Source organism: Amphiura filiformis, chromosome 2 (genome assembly GCF_039555335.1).
Source record: "Amphiura filiformis chromosome 2, Afil_fr2py, whole genome shotgun sequence".
NCBI lineage: Eukaryota > Metazoa > Echinodermata > Ophiuroidea > Amphilepidida > Amphiuridae > Amphiura > Amphiura filiformis.
The window spans coordinates 3,685,523-3,700,747 of NC_092629.1; the positions used below are offsets into that span (position 1 = coordinate 3,685,523).

At 35.8% G+C, this 15,225-nt stretch overlaps 1 protein-coding gene across 1 annotated transcript in view; it reads right to left on the reverse strand.

Moving 5' to 3' along the window:
• Positions 1-1,426: 1,426 nt before the first annotated feature.
• Positions 1,427-15,225, reverse strand: part of LOC140145758 (uncharacterized) — a 40,386-nt gene continuing 26,587 nt past the window's right edge. The window contains exons 5-7 of the mRNA XM_072167437.1: positions 14,478-14,534; positions 8,079-8,135; positions 1,427-2,830 (exon numbers count right to left, since the gene is read on the reverse strand). Of these exons, the coding sequence (XP_072023538.1) occupies positions 2,541-2,830; positions 8,079-8,135; positions 14,478-14,534 (404 nt within the window). The 3' untranslated portion in view covers positions 1,427-2,540. The remainder of the gene's footprint in view (positions 2,831-8,078; positions 8,136-14,477; positions 14,535-15,225) is intronic.

Here is a 15,225-nt window from a genome sequence, read left to right on the forward strand (position 1 = left end):
AACTCAGCTGTGGGGTGACTGTACGTGTACTCAGCTGTGGGGTGACTGTACGTGTACTCAGCTGTGGGGTGACTTTACGTGTACTCAGCTGTGGGGTGATTGTACGTGTATTCAGCGTGTACTTGTATATATATATATATAGAGAGAGAGAGCTCTACATCCAACTATAATGACCAATTGACTCAACCCTTCAGTTTTCAATATCTACGCACTGTTAGGTCGGGGTATTTATTTATTTTATTTATTTCAACTTTCTTTATACAGGGTAGCTCCTTCAGTGTAAAAGCACTGCTATTCTTGGAGGCCCTGTGACATACAGGGTGTAATTTACTTAAATACATATATTACACAAATATTACAATGTACAATGCCATTATAAAGAAATTACAAGAATCGTGAAAATTTTTATAAAAGTGAAAATCAATGAACAGTGTAGTTTGTGAGAGCTCTTGATTTAAATTCAATTAGGCTCAAGGAAATAAAATTAGTGCGAGTGTCAACATCAACAGAACTATTCCACAGGTTTGCTGCTCTCGCCAGAGTTATTGTTAAATTGAGGAACAACAAGTGAATTGGAGGAAGTACCCTCTTGTGTCATGATCATGTGTGGATTTGGTAAATGAAATTTTGAACAAAGATAATCATGAGCTCTTCCATCTAGTTTGAGAAACTTGAGAGAAGACATCATTGAACCAATATTAGTTCTGATATCAGCAGAAAGAATAATTCTGGCAAGGTTGTTCAAGAGAATTTGTAACTTGCTTGACAGAGCAAGTGAGCAGTTGGACCAAACATGACTGCAGAAATCAAAATGTGGCATGACTAGAGAATCAGCAAGTTTTTTGAGAATATAATTTGGAAGATAATATTTAACACGACGTATAACACCACAACGTTTAGAGACATTGGAAGCAATTAAATCAATATGATGTGACCAAGTCATGTGACTATCAAATATAATTCCAAGATATTTGAAGTTGTCAACTCTCTCAATAGTCTCACCCTCATAAATTAAAGAAATATTTTGGTACTTATTAAGATTTTGAGGGGTGCCAAGAATCATCAATTTAGTTTTGCTGATATTCAAAGTGAGGTGGTTCTTTACACATGTTAAAATTGAGACTGTTTTGAAGACACAAAGGATCTGATGAGCTAACAAGCAATGAAGTATCATCAGCATACATTACTGTTTTACATATAACACTATCAGGCAGATCATTTACAAAAATAATAAATAATAAAGGCCCTAATATAGACGCTTGTGGAATTCCAATTTTATTGGTTTTAATGTCCCTGATGCCAAATTTCTTGAGCTTATTAAGAAGAAGACTGTGATTGACAGTGCTTTCTTCAGATCAAGAAATATGGCACCAGTTACCTTTCCCTCATCCACGTTCATAAGAATAAAATCTTCAACATCAATCTTAATCCTTTACTTAGTTCTAACTGGCAATACATTTTAATGGTTTTGCGATTTGAGGGAAAATGTACCAAAATCATGCAATTTTGCATGATTTCTTATTGCAGTCACAAAATTCAAAGATTTCCCAGGGCCGGACGGACTTAGCATTGGGCCAGATGGGCCCGAGTCAAGGGTCCCAACATTTGGGGGCCCCAAAAATTGCCCTGTGTACGTTCCTATTCAGCCCTCAAACCATGTTTTGAATAAAAATATGGTAATATTGCAAACATTTTTTGAGATTCGCGCGCACTAGCCGACTGTATAGCAAAATTCACCTTCATCTTGGGCCTGAAATTGGAACTTTTCGCACGCAAACGTCCTAGTAAAACCGTAACAATTATGCTCGTCACCCTCTAAACCAAAACTTGGCCACTTGAATGCACATGCCTTCCTCACGGTGAGTTTTGGGGCCTTCAAAATCTGACCTGGCCCAAGCCCCAAAAAAGGTAAATCCGGCTCTGGACTTTGCACAAGTCTAAGCAATGAAAATTTCGAGTACAGGCTATGAATTTGCTCATAAATTTAATTTGTTATGTTAATTTTGATGATAATTGGTTATAAAATATATTAGAAAATGTGTTCTCTAAATATCAGAATAGATAACCTGAAATAGTACAAGTCGTTGTGCTTGATTGTCACAACATACGAAAAACAACCTATACTTTGATCAGCTCGTTATCGGCGGGAATTGTTAGGCTTTTACCACTACGCCGAAAAGTAGGCCCAAGTTTAGAGTGATCTAGACGTTTAGTTGACCTGTCTGGTCAATATTGTGCATGTTAAATAAAGTAGTCAAGGTATAGGGCTTGAATTAATATGTTGTGGTACTTCTGGCTAGATGTCACAAGCCAATTCTCGAAATGAAATATATTGATATCAATCCGCGATGTTATAAGGCCCGCCGATTACGAGCTGATCAAAGTATAAAACCGCTCATTTTTGATGTGGCTTCCATTACGTGGAAGTTCAAAAGTGAATTTTAAACCCTCCTCACGACAGGACAGAAGTACAGTTGGCACGCTACAGAAAGTTAAAACCCATATAAAAATCCCACAGGTTTCAACTATGTAACTCAAAACTAAAGGTTCCATTTTTCTTCTAGTATTTCTTTTGCGTCACGAAAGCCACATTCACGAAGAGCATCAAGTATCTTCCGTCTCGTAGCCTTTCGCCCATTTGTCTGTCGCCAGAATCGTAAAACCGTAATTGATTGGAGTTTGACGTCAGAGGTGCAAGCCCCAAATTTGGCTGATTCAACTTCAGGTGAAGGGATTTCAAGTTCTGTAAATAGCTCCGTGAGATTGTCTGATGTAAGGTTAGCTTTCCCCACTACAACTTTGATGTCTAAATCAGACACTTGCTCCATACCTAAACATAAGAGGTGTAAGAAACATAAAGAAAGAAATTCAATTGATCTTTTCGGTAAATCCCATATGCCTATGCTGTTAGACCTGTGATGTCATCACGCCGAATCGGACATCGTTACTGCGTAATTCAAGGTTTTGAAATGAACTGTAACGATGTTCGCTAAACGATGTGACATCTCAGGTTTACCCGGAAAGGTTTATGGGATTTACCGCAAAGATCAATTGGAAAGCAATGTTGCGCTTGATGTGGCCTGTGGTTTTCAACACTGATTTAGCAAGAAATATTATTAGAAGACCCAGTCCTCTGGTTTGAAATACAATTAAACATGAGTTTATGTATTTAAAAGAATATATAAGTCATATATATTGTCATATCAAGGGTTTAAATGTTTGGTTATATAAAGGGTATAAAACGTTTTAATAACATTCATTAAACATTTTTGAAAACGTGATACAAAACATACCAACATAACGTTATTTAACTGTTTTTAACAAGTTTGCCCAAAATATTCTATAATAACATTTTTAAAATGTATTCATGATCTTTATATAGCCCGACATTTAAATGTTATTAAAACGTTTTGAAAAACCATTTAAGAATACTTTTGTGTTTGCTGGGATCCAGAAACTAATTTTGTTTACTTGTAACTAGTTATAGTAACTTTTAATTAGTATTTTGCTAAAGCTGATGCCATCATCACTGCTTTCACTTTAGTGTTTAGTCGCAAATGTCCTGCCTGGTCCTGTTTGGCACTTGCACTGTCCTGTCCCTTATTTGTAGTCTTGGTGACCATACATTTCGAGTGTTACTCTTTTTGGTCTCCCACCAACGTTTTCTTATATTATTATGTTTGTATTGTGTGGTGAAAATAGTTTGTCCAGACTTAAGGAATCGGATAGCAACGTTTGCACAATATATGTTTGGGACCTGAGAGCACATCAGCCACACCATATTGCATTTTGAATACGAGGAATGTCCTGATATTAAATAATTTTGATAATTTTGACTTTCGCGATATAATACAAATTTTATGGCAAATATTAAAAATTGATATTCTTCATATTTTTGATATTTAACAGTCATGAAAGTAAACTTTACAAATCTAATGATATGTACTTAAAGCGTATTTAGCTGGGAGGAAAAGCCGTCCATGATATGAAAATGTTGACCTTTCGTATTAAAGATTACATTTTTGCCCAAAAAGACTAACATTTTTGTGTCTTGGGGGATGTGAAAGGTCAAAATTTTCAAATGATGGACGGCTTTTCCTTCCAGCTACATACATTTTAAGTACATATCATTAGATTGATAAAATTTACTTCGAGGACTGTTAACTGTGAAAATATCAATTTTAATAATTTACAATAAAATTTGTATTATATCGCGAATTTCAAAAATGATGTGTCTAAAGTGCTCTCATGTCCCACAAAAAATACTATGCAAACGTTGCTAATAATATTTAACCTTTGGAGCTTATTAGAGAGATTGCAATTTCCAAACGTAGGTATCGGACGTACGTTGATCTATTCAAAACCACTCCCTGTATCGAAGCGAGGTCACGTATTTAGCCAGTTTTGAACATTTTCCACGTGCGAAATAAACGTAGATACATCGTTGAAAATGCACAAAATTTGTCCATTTCACAATATTTTAAAGACAGTAAAGGATAATGAACATACGAAGGAAAGTGTAATTATTATAATGATCCTTTTTGTTTGTAACAAATCTTTGTAATAAAGGTACAGCGATGTGTTAAAAATTGACTAAATATTATACGCGATGTTCATACGCAGAGATTGTCCATTGAAATGTGTGTGATACTTGGCGTATAAAAAATGACATTGTGATTTCACATATTGGACTCCAACGTAGCATTAAAACTTACGTGCCACGTTGAAATATGCTGATTTTGCCTCATGTCGAAGTTCATGCAGCGCGCCCAATTGTCATGACGAAAAAGTCTCATTTTTGAAAGTAAAGTCATGATATATGGATGTAGTGATCCTAAATCTACCAAAATATATGTTTTTGGGCAACTATACTATTTGGGGAGCACAAAAAAATCACTATGCCCTCTATTGACCTAGATAAAATCTGATATAGGTCAATTGAGGGCATAGTGAATACTACAGTCTTTATTCCAGGCGCCTTGTTCTCCGTCGTGACGAATGAGCACAATCCAGTTTGGAACCGAGACTAGCAATATTTAACACCGTATTAACGTACGTAAAAACGTACGTTAAAACGTACGGGCTACGTGCTGCGTATGGAACGTCGCAATCTCTCTATTATGAACCATGTAAAGAAAAAAATACTCAGTTATATCCGTGGAGCTAGTTAATTAGAAACGGTCGGCCCTTTGTTTTGAAAATTGAACCTTGCAAATCCGGGCAAACGGATTTTGTAGTTTTAGAGTTTTAGAGCTAGCCTTGTCAGCGCAAGCCTTGTTTGCTCCGTGGGGCCCATACTAGATGACCTACATGTATGGGCCTATTTGTGAATGATAATGCTATTTTATAGGTTAAGAAACAGTATCCTCCGTATATGGTCGAATCCAACCAAAAGTGTCCACGGGCCAAAAATAAAATTCCGAAATAAAAATGTCTCCACAATTTTTTCCTTTTGCCCATTGATTGATGACATATTGGCCTTATAGGAACCAAAAGTGCCATTACTAATCTTGAAAAATAAATCCAGGACGTGTGATAGTAAATGTGATATCAAAACCCAATGTTACCTACGAATACCACTAGGATGCTTTCACTATCGCAATACTAATCAACCTAAAACAAATGGAATATTCCCATTAACGCTTTTTTCGTGTAATGTAGACCACAGGGTGTCAGGAAAATGCTAACTCGACCAGAAAATATTTATTTTTATTTTTATAACGAGATCAATATGATCTTAGTCAATTTATGCTAGTTTATTTTTGAAAATGAAGTTTAGGTCAGTTTCTGTATTTTATCTATCAAGTGAGTATGAATCAATTTACACATTGTATAAGAACAAGTATGATATATGTTTTTCAAGAATATTAGGAATTATACGCATACACCTAACGCTTTATACAATGAAAAGGTGAAGAAACCCGGGTATTCGTAGGTAACATGAGCGATTTAACAATATCTGTATTGAGTTTATAGGTTTAAATTTTGCTATTATGGTAATGAATTAATAAAATGGTAGTTTTTAGATCTCTTTCAGATGGTATGTCCAAATGAATAAATGCTTTTACCTTAGATCAAAAATTTTTGATGCTTTTAGCAAGATTTTGACCACTTCATTTTGATATACAAGTAGTAAATCAGCAATTTTACATAATAAATAATTGTTGAACGAATCCGTATATGGGTAATAATAGTGTCCTGGGGTACCGCTTAAAGTTTTTGACAATTAATTTTCATTGGCAGGGACACTTCATTACACATGTCATGTATTATGCTGTATTCGTAAGTAACATTTCAGTATTTGTAGGTAAGAATTAGACTTTTGGTGGATATCGCAATCAAAACGTCATTTTATAAAGCACTTTGAATGTATTATTTTCTTTATGTGCGTTTATTGATACTTTAGACCCTATCATGTATTAATAATGCCGGTTCACAGCGGTTGAAAGAGGATTGAAGTAAGAAACAAAGGCACTAAAGTGACTTTAATTTGCTTAATTGCACACAAATCGCTTAAAACCGTTATTGCAGACTTGTGAAGTCCATCTTGGAGTCAGTTACGCCTTGTGGCCTTTCGTTTGAGGGCAACTACAATTAGCTTTATACCAGGGTCCATCAATGTGTTGTCTAGATCATGAGACAATGAGAACAGTCGTTTTTCCATGGTATTCGTAGGTAACCTTAGCGAAAACGTCAAAAGTTACCTTCGAATAAATCAATTTGGACACAAATTACTCAGAAACCAGAAGGTCGGTAAACATTTAAAATGAAGCACACATGACAGTTGACAAATCCAAGTATTTATCCCTTCTAATCTTCTTTGAATCTGATTTTTCTTTCAAATGACCAGACCGTCGTCTATTTCAGTACATATTTTTCACCAATTAAGCCGTATTCAGTTTTGCATGGTGGGCATGTATGAGAATTCACAACTTTCATTGACATATGATTTGATAGCAAACATAAAGGCCTTCGTTATGTACCAATATGGGCATTGGCATGAATGGCAGTGTTTCACAATACTGTCATGATGTCAAAGTGTATTCGTAGGTAACATTCGGTTACCGAAATTTACCTACGAATACTTGCTTTTATTGTTGACATCTCAGAAATATTTAAACGCAGGTTATTGAAACTTGGTAGAAATAAAGAGTGTATTACCCTGCACCTATTGCTTAACTATTGTTTACTATTCTCTCACTTTGTGGAAATGGCACAGCTTTTAACATGTATTCGGAGGTAATGCATATTTTTACCAAACCTACCTTTGTGCCATTTAGAATTTCTGGCAGCTAAACACAATAATAAAGATGTCCGAATGCAATGCATTTCAGTATTGGACATATCAAAGCTTGTATCAATTGCGCATTTATTAGTGATTTCCATTTTTTAAAGATATATCGAGTGCTATGAAAAATTGTATTCGTAGGTAATGTAAAAAAATACCACTCAAAAAATTATCACAAAAAATTCATAATTATGTACAAATATGTGAAAAATTGAACAGGCAATCTTTGAATACACACCTTTCAGGAAATCAATTTAGATTCAATCCAATGACTTCTTTTCATAACTGATTTAGATGTTTTAAAAATACTTTAAGAAATATTTTGAAAAAATGTGTAAAAATAGCATGTTTTGGGTTCTCTGTGTCTAAGTTTTTTCACAGAAGGGGTCTTATTATATATGGCGCGAAGCGTATGATCAAGGCGAATAAACACAATACAAAAACGAATGCCAATTGATTAATACTTTTAAGTTATGGCCCTGAACATGCCGTGTACACTTTTGGTTGGATTCGACCATATATGATTACATTTGGGCTTCTGTGACCCTTGACCTTTGACATCTGGCTAGGGCGACAATTGGCAAAATGCACATCTTCGGTGTAGGGCCCTTAGCTGACCAAAACTAACACCTATAATAGCTGCTGCATGTTATTATATGTTGCCGTTTTGCATCGTAAAATAATTAAGCTTTGAATACGGAATTAAAGAACAAGAAACTTTTTCTATTGTCTTTACGGTTCAGCGTGTGGCAGAAAAAAGGACAAACCATATGTAGCTTATTAGCATTACCTCGTTTTCTTCCTGACCGGCTGCTTGATGGCATTTCCGTGAATGCTTCCATATGATCTGAAACGACCAAAAGCTTTGCATCACAAATCTGGAATCATAATGTTTATACTGAATAGCAATGAAATGTTAGCAAAAGATCCTGTTAAAACAAACGAGTTAGATCTGTTAGTTAGATGATGCGCAAAATGTTTTCTACGAATTTAAGGCAACATGGTCATCTTATTCTTTCGCTAATATTGATTTAAGGAGGCTGTGTACTCTCAGACATGCATGTAGTAAAAGTGCAATAACTTTGTAATTATTCGCGCAAGACATATAAAAGTATACATTTTTATAAAGGCAAGACATCAATAAATCTTAATATAAATACAGATTTGGGGTAAAAACAACAATTATGAAGAAAATCACAAAAAAACACTCTTTCCAAAATATTTTATTTTGTTTTAGCTCAATCTTGAGGCTCCATTCCAAAAACGTTTTTTTTTATATATTTTTTTTGATATTGGCCTTAGTTTTTGAGATATTGACCATATAAGGCATCAAATTGAACTTTTTAAAATTAACAAACGCCGATTTGCACAAAATGAAGCCTAAAATCGGAAATAGACCAAAATATAAAAAATGAGAAACCGTTTCTTGAGTCGATCATGCTTTTTACGATGATCATACTTGCTTACCTATAGATGCTGTATTTTATTGAGTTATCGTGTACCTAAATCGTCATTTTACCGAGAAAATGAACATTGAAATAATGGCCGTTGAAGTTTAAAGTGGTCACATTTTGCCCTTTCATCGAATCTCACAGGAGAATGCGGCAGTTTTCGTTTATTTACCTTATATTACGTAAACATCGGGTAAATCCACAGCCCCTCGAGAAGTTTGAGCGAAATCCATTCATAACTTGATATTCAAATCGAGGGAAAGAACTTGAAAAAACCCACATTTTATCAGCTAAAACGGAGCCATTTGACCACTTGGAATTAGTGTTTCCAAAGGATGCGCCACGCATGCAGATTAGCGTCGCGTATGCGTAGCGTATCTGTGCGTTAACAAATTGCGCGATACGCAGCGCGATGCGTTGTTGCGCGCGTGTACCCCGCTGATCCAACAAAGATTTTCTCTCTTTTAAAATTGCAAACACGAATGAAATAGTGAAATAAAATCCACAAAATAGCGCAGTTGGAGTTTATAAATCTGGATTTTCTTTCCTTGTATTTATAAAAAACATAACAAAGTAACAAATATCAGATCAAATAAAGACAGACTCTATAAAAAATATATCTCTAAACCCACTGTGGAGAATAAACTGAAATATAATAAATATAGAAACTACTTAAACTCACTGCTTCGTACCTCAAAGAAACTGCATATCACATCCGAAATTGAATTTCACAGTCATAACATGAAAAAAATGTGGCAAACTCTAAATAAACTCTTAGGTAGGAATAAAAAAACGAAATTTCCTGATTTCTTTACTGATACCGTTAACGGTCATAAAGTCACTAATAATAAAGACATTGCATTGAAATTTAATGATTTTTTCACAAATATTGGACCATTATTGGCAGAAAAATTCCGGAACCCGATAATAATTCCCCGTCAACCTTCAATGACTTTTCAAACAACAAAAGCCTCTTCCTTTCTCCAACATCAATTGAGGAAATTATCAAGCTCTCTTCCAAAATTAACAACACCTATAGCTCTGGTGCAGACGGAATAAGCTCCAATCTTCTAAAATCAATCATCTTCGAAATAAGTATTCCTCTCACCCACATCTTCAATTCATCTTTATCATCCGGTATTGTACCCTCAAAACTAAAAATTGCTAAAGTCACACCCATTTTTAAAGCAGACGATTGTCACAATTTCTCTAATTATAGGCCTATATCAATTCTACCTTCAATATCAAAACTTCTTGAAAAAGTTATTTATAATCATATTTTAAATTTTATTTCACTTCATGATATTCTAAGTCCTCATCAGTTTGGTTTCCGGCCACAAAGATCCACATATATGGCCATTAATGAGCTTTATTGCAAAATTGCAGAAAACCTTGATAAAAAGCATCATGTTGCAGGCATTTTTCTTGACCTCAGTAAGGCATTTGATACCTTAAACCACAACATCCTCTTGAACAAACTCGATCATTTGAGGGCCTGCTTGAAAAGCAGTGCTTGTCACTGAAGCAGTATTACCCTCAATAAAGAAAGAATTAATAATAATAATAATAATAATAATTATGGTATCAGAGGTCTGGCCAATACATGGATTCGAAATTATCTCAGTGATAGGAAACAATGTGTGGTATTTAATGAAGCAGTTTCTCCTCTCACGAATATCACCTGCGGAGTTCCACAGGGGTCAATTCTTGGTCCCTCCTCTTCTTATTATATATTAATGACCTTCCCTGTGTTCCAAAATCCCACATTTTATCCTTTTCGCAGATGATACCAACATACTTTTCTCGCATGAAGATCACCATCACCTCGAATCAATCATTAATGCTGAGCTTATTTTAATATCAAATTGGTTTAAATTAAATAAACTTTCACTAAAAAAAAAAAAACTAATTATATGCTTTTTAAAAATAAATACAATAATAAATCTGAAATCAATATAAAAGTACTAATAGATAATACAGAATTAAATCTGGTTCATACTACCAAATTTCTAGGCCTACTTATTGATGATAACCTCAGCTGGAAATCACACACTACACACATCACTAAAATTGTGTCAAAATATAATGGTATTATACGTAAAGTCCGCCCTTTTCTACCGGAGGCCTCTTTGCAAACCTTATATAATACACTTGTGCTTCCCTATTTAACTTACTGTGCAATTGTCTGGGCAGATAAAAACAACGCCAATCTGGATTCTTTTTCTCCTACAAAAACGAGTTGTTAGGACGTGCACAAATTCTTTGTGGCTCGCCCACACTGACCCACTTTTCCACCAATTAAATGCCCTTAAGATCCATGACATTTTCAAATTTCAAACAGCATTTTTATGCATAAATTTCATTACAAAATGCTACCAAATGACCTCTACGACAACTTCTTTACTACTAATGACGACATCCATACACACGATACCAGACATTCTAAAGACTTTCACATCCAATTATTTAATACGGTTTTTGCTAGCAACACCATCAAAACACATGGTGCTCTCCTCTGGAATGATCTTGACCAATCCCTTAAACTCATCCCGTCTCCTACAGTATTTAAAAAACATTCAAACAAAACCTCATCAATGGATATTTACATGATGATGTTTAAAGTGCTTTCTCCTGCATGATGGATTTACATGCGCTGCTTTAGTTCGCATTTTATGCTTCATTGATTTTTCGGACTTTATGTTGTCTGTCTATGGCATTCATAGAATTTGTAACCTTATAAATATCGAATATTGTATTTAAGCTATAGACTTGTCTGTAACTTTCAAATGGGTGCCACAACTTTACACGCTTTGCGTTTCTGTGGCATCCACATCTCTCATACCACATTGTTAAAATATTATTTTGTAATATTAATATTGGTATCTCAATTATAAATTATTTGGCATTGCATTGTTACTAATTTATTACAAAATGTTTTTTTTATATCATGTTATTTATATGTATGTGTGTTGAGATGAAAATAAAACTGAACTGAACTGAACTGAACTATCAAAAAAGCTCAATTTTGCGAAAGAAACAACGTCTTGTGTACACAGCCGCGTTAAACAAGTTTACGATTTTTCTTTGATTGTTCACGCTGTCAGAGATTGTTCGGGTGATTCAGACTCTTCCAGACCGACCCTACTTGGTAATTCCGGCCACCCGTAAAACACCACAATATATATTATATGTTATAAAGTATTGATAGACCTACACATTGTTTTCATTTTGCAATCTCACATTATTTTACACCCAAATCCAGGTGTTTACCGAATGTGAAGGTATTTAAACAGTAATAAGGCCTAAAAATTGTTTGATTGGCGTAACATAAAAATTAAATAAGGGTAGGTAGGTCGGGATTTTTTTTTTACGTTTGATAAAGATCTTGGAACTTTTTTTTTTTATCAATTTATTATATTTTTTTATTTTTTATTTTTTGCGAAAAAAAAAAAAGTTTAGGGTCGGGCCTAATTTTAGGGTCGGTCGGGTTACGCCAATCAAACAATTTTGCTTTCTTTGAGTTGTCAGAGGAAATCCTCGACCCCCCCCCTTCAGGCACGCCACTGGTTCCAATGCACGCTTCGCGTTAACGCCGTGGTGCGAAGCCGTATATAAGGATAGGGTCCAGGGGCCGTCTTAGAGCCTCTGGTGGAGTCCAGGGGCGGAGGCCCCTTGAAGCTGATGGATTTCGGCCATTTCATTTAAAAGCATACCAGCATGAATATAGACAGCCCTTACTTTTCAACATAATGTGGGTCAATGTATTATCATATACCAATGCAGTGTCCTGAAGCCGTTTTATTTGTTAAGAAGCGGCTAACCCTTTGTTATAACAATTGGGCCAGATATTATGGCTCATGTACCTATGTAAATATGTATTGCTCAAGTGTTGTGGTTGTACCAACTCAGAACAAAGTAGCTGCTATATTTGCTTTAAATTACTTTTAAATTACTGGGGCACAGGCCATAAATGTTAAAACATAGGGTCATGGGCCCATAATATTTGACCTTTGGAGCTTATTATGTACCATGTAAAAATACTTTGTGATGTGATATCAGTGGAGCTTTATTTTGACAATTGGGCCCACCCTGGGTGTCCTTGACCTTGGATATAGGACCAAAATTGGCAAAAGTCATATGTAGGGGGAAGGCCTTTAAGTGTTCCAGTCCACATAATGGGCCATGGGTCCTTTGTAGTTTTAGAGCTAGCCTTGTCAGCCTCAAGCCCCTTGCGCCGTGGGGCCCATACTAGATGACCTACATGTATGGGCCTATAAGTTTGTGAATGTATAATGCTATTTTAGTGGTTGAGAAACAGTATTCTCCGTATATATGATTACATTTGGGCCGCTGTGGCTCTTGACCTTTGACCTCTGGCTGGGGGCGACAATTTGGCAAAATACACATCATCGGTGTACGGCCCTTAGCTGACTAAAACTATCACATACAATAGCTGCTGTGTGTATCATATGTTGCCGTTTTGCATCGTAAAGCTTCTGTGCATTTGGATATTGATATTTAAATCGAGGGAAAAAACTTGAAAAAACTCACATTTTACCAACTAAAACGGAGCCATTTTTGACCACTAGGTTTTTGTAAAATCAATGCTTCCCTGGTGCTTCTATAGGATGCGCCGCGCATGCAGATAAGTATCGCGTATGTGTAGCGTATATGTGTGTTAACAAATTGCGCGACTACGAAACTCGGTGCGTTGTTGCGCGCGTGTACCCCGCTGGTACAACAAAGACTTTCTTTCCTTTTAAATAGCGAACACGAGTGAAATAGTGAAAGAAAATCCATAAAACAGTGCAGAGCACATACATATCGAAAAAGCTCAATTTCGCGAAAGAAACAACGTCTAGAGTACACAGCCGCGTTAAGGTTCAGTGTGTGGCAGAAAAAAAGGGCAAACCATTTAAAGGTCCGTAACCCCCGATCCCCCCGATTTTTTTCATTGTTGATGAGGTTTTGGTATCACATGATAGATACTATTTTTCTCATTACTATCCTGAAATTTGACGCTCCAAGTCGATGTATTTTCGGAGAAATCATGAAACACAGCGGCTTTTACAGGCTACCAGTTTGTAAATACTAAAACTTACTTCGGATTTCTGGGTAGGGAATGAATTGCGAATCATGGGTTTCCTCAACAGCTACTTTGGTTTCGCGTCATACACATTCTGTGAAAAAGCGAACCACACTAACTGCTGAGGAGACGGTGCGCCGTATATATTTATAAAACTTCCACGTCGCTCGTAGTGGGCCGAATAGCTCAATTAGTTAGCGCATCAGGTTTCAACCGTGAGGTACCCGGTTCAAAATCCGGTATCGGAAGATTTTTTCCTCTCTATTTTTAACCCAAACCTTTTTATATTCATTTGAAATGTACATATTGCAAGGGGAAATATATTTTGTTTCCTTTTTTTCTGAAACGGTACGAAAAAAACCCAAATATTTTCCGTTCAATACGGGCTGGGCATTGTACAGCATGTCAGCATTCGTCATACGAGCGGGAATTATTGTTGTTGCTTGCCTGCCCAGAATGCAATTCACGTATACCAAGGTATTGGATTGCAAATTTGGCTATTTATTCACATTTACGCTGAAAATGCTCTCGTTTTTCACAAAGCAGCATAAAGGGGCGATATTTGATATTATTATGTAATTTTAAAGACAATCCATATCCAAAACCAATAGGGTTACCCCCTTTAATATGATAGCTTATTATATAGCATTACCTCGTTTTCTTCCTGACCGGCTGCTTGATAACTTTTCCGTCAATGCGTCCATATTATCTGAAACAACCAAAAGCTTTGTATCACAAATCTGGAATCATAATGTTTATACTGAATAGCAATGAAATGTTAGCAAAAGATCCTGTTAAAACAAACGAGTTAGATCTGTTAGTCAGATGATGTGCAAATTGGTTTCTACGAATTCGAGGCAACATGGTCATCTTCTTCTTTTATAATATTCTATAGGGCACATTTATGCGACGACGAAAACCCCTGTTTTACGGAGGGACAGAATTGCCAAGTAGGGTCGGTCGGTAGGACCACGGTACACTGCGATAGATCAACGTGTGCACAGTATGTAATATATGAATGGGTGCGATTGTCCAGAAAGAGTAAGAGAATTTTCTTTCCGATGATCACTTTTTCAAAATGTATACCCAATGACCCCCTTTTATAATTTTGTTATACCCAATGATCCGGTTTTTTTCTTTTTTTTATAGTCGATGACCCCCTCCTTTTTTAAAGCAATATTTTGTACTGATAGGCCCTACTTCCTGAATGTGACAGAATTCACATATAGCATGGGGACTTTGACTGTTGATGGATAGTCTGTAGTAAATTGTGATTAAATAAATCATGTCAACTAGAAAAACTCATGTTATCACCGACGTTGCGGCCAAAGCCTTTGGCCTTCAGCTGGGTGGATGATTTAGGGTTATCTGAGGTCAATTGATGAGGAAGCTGCTTGCTG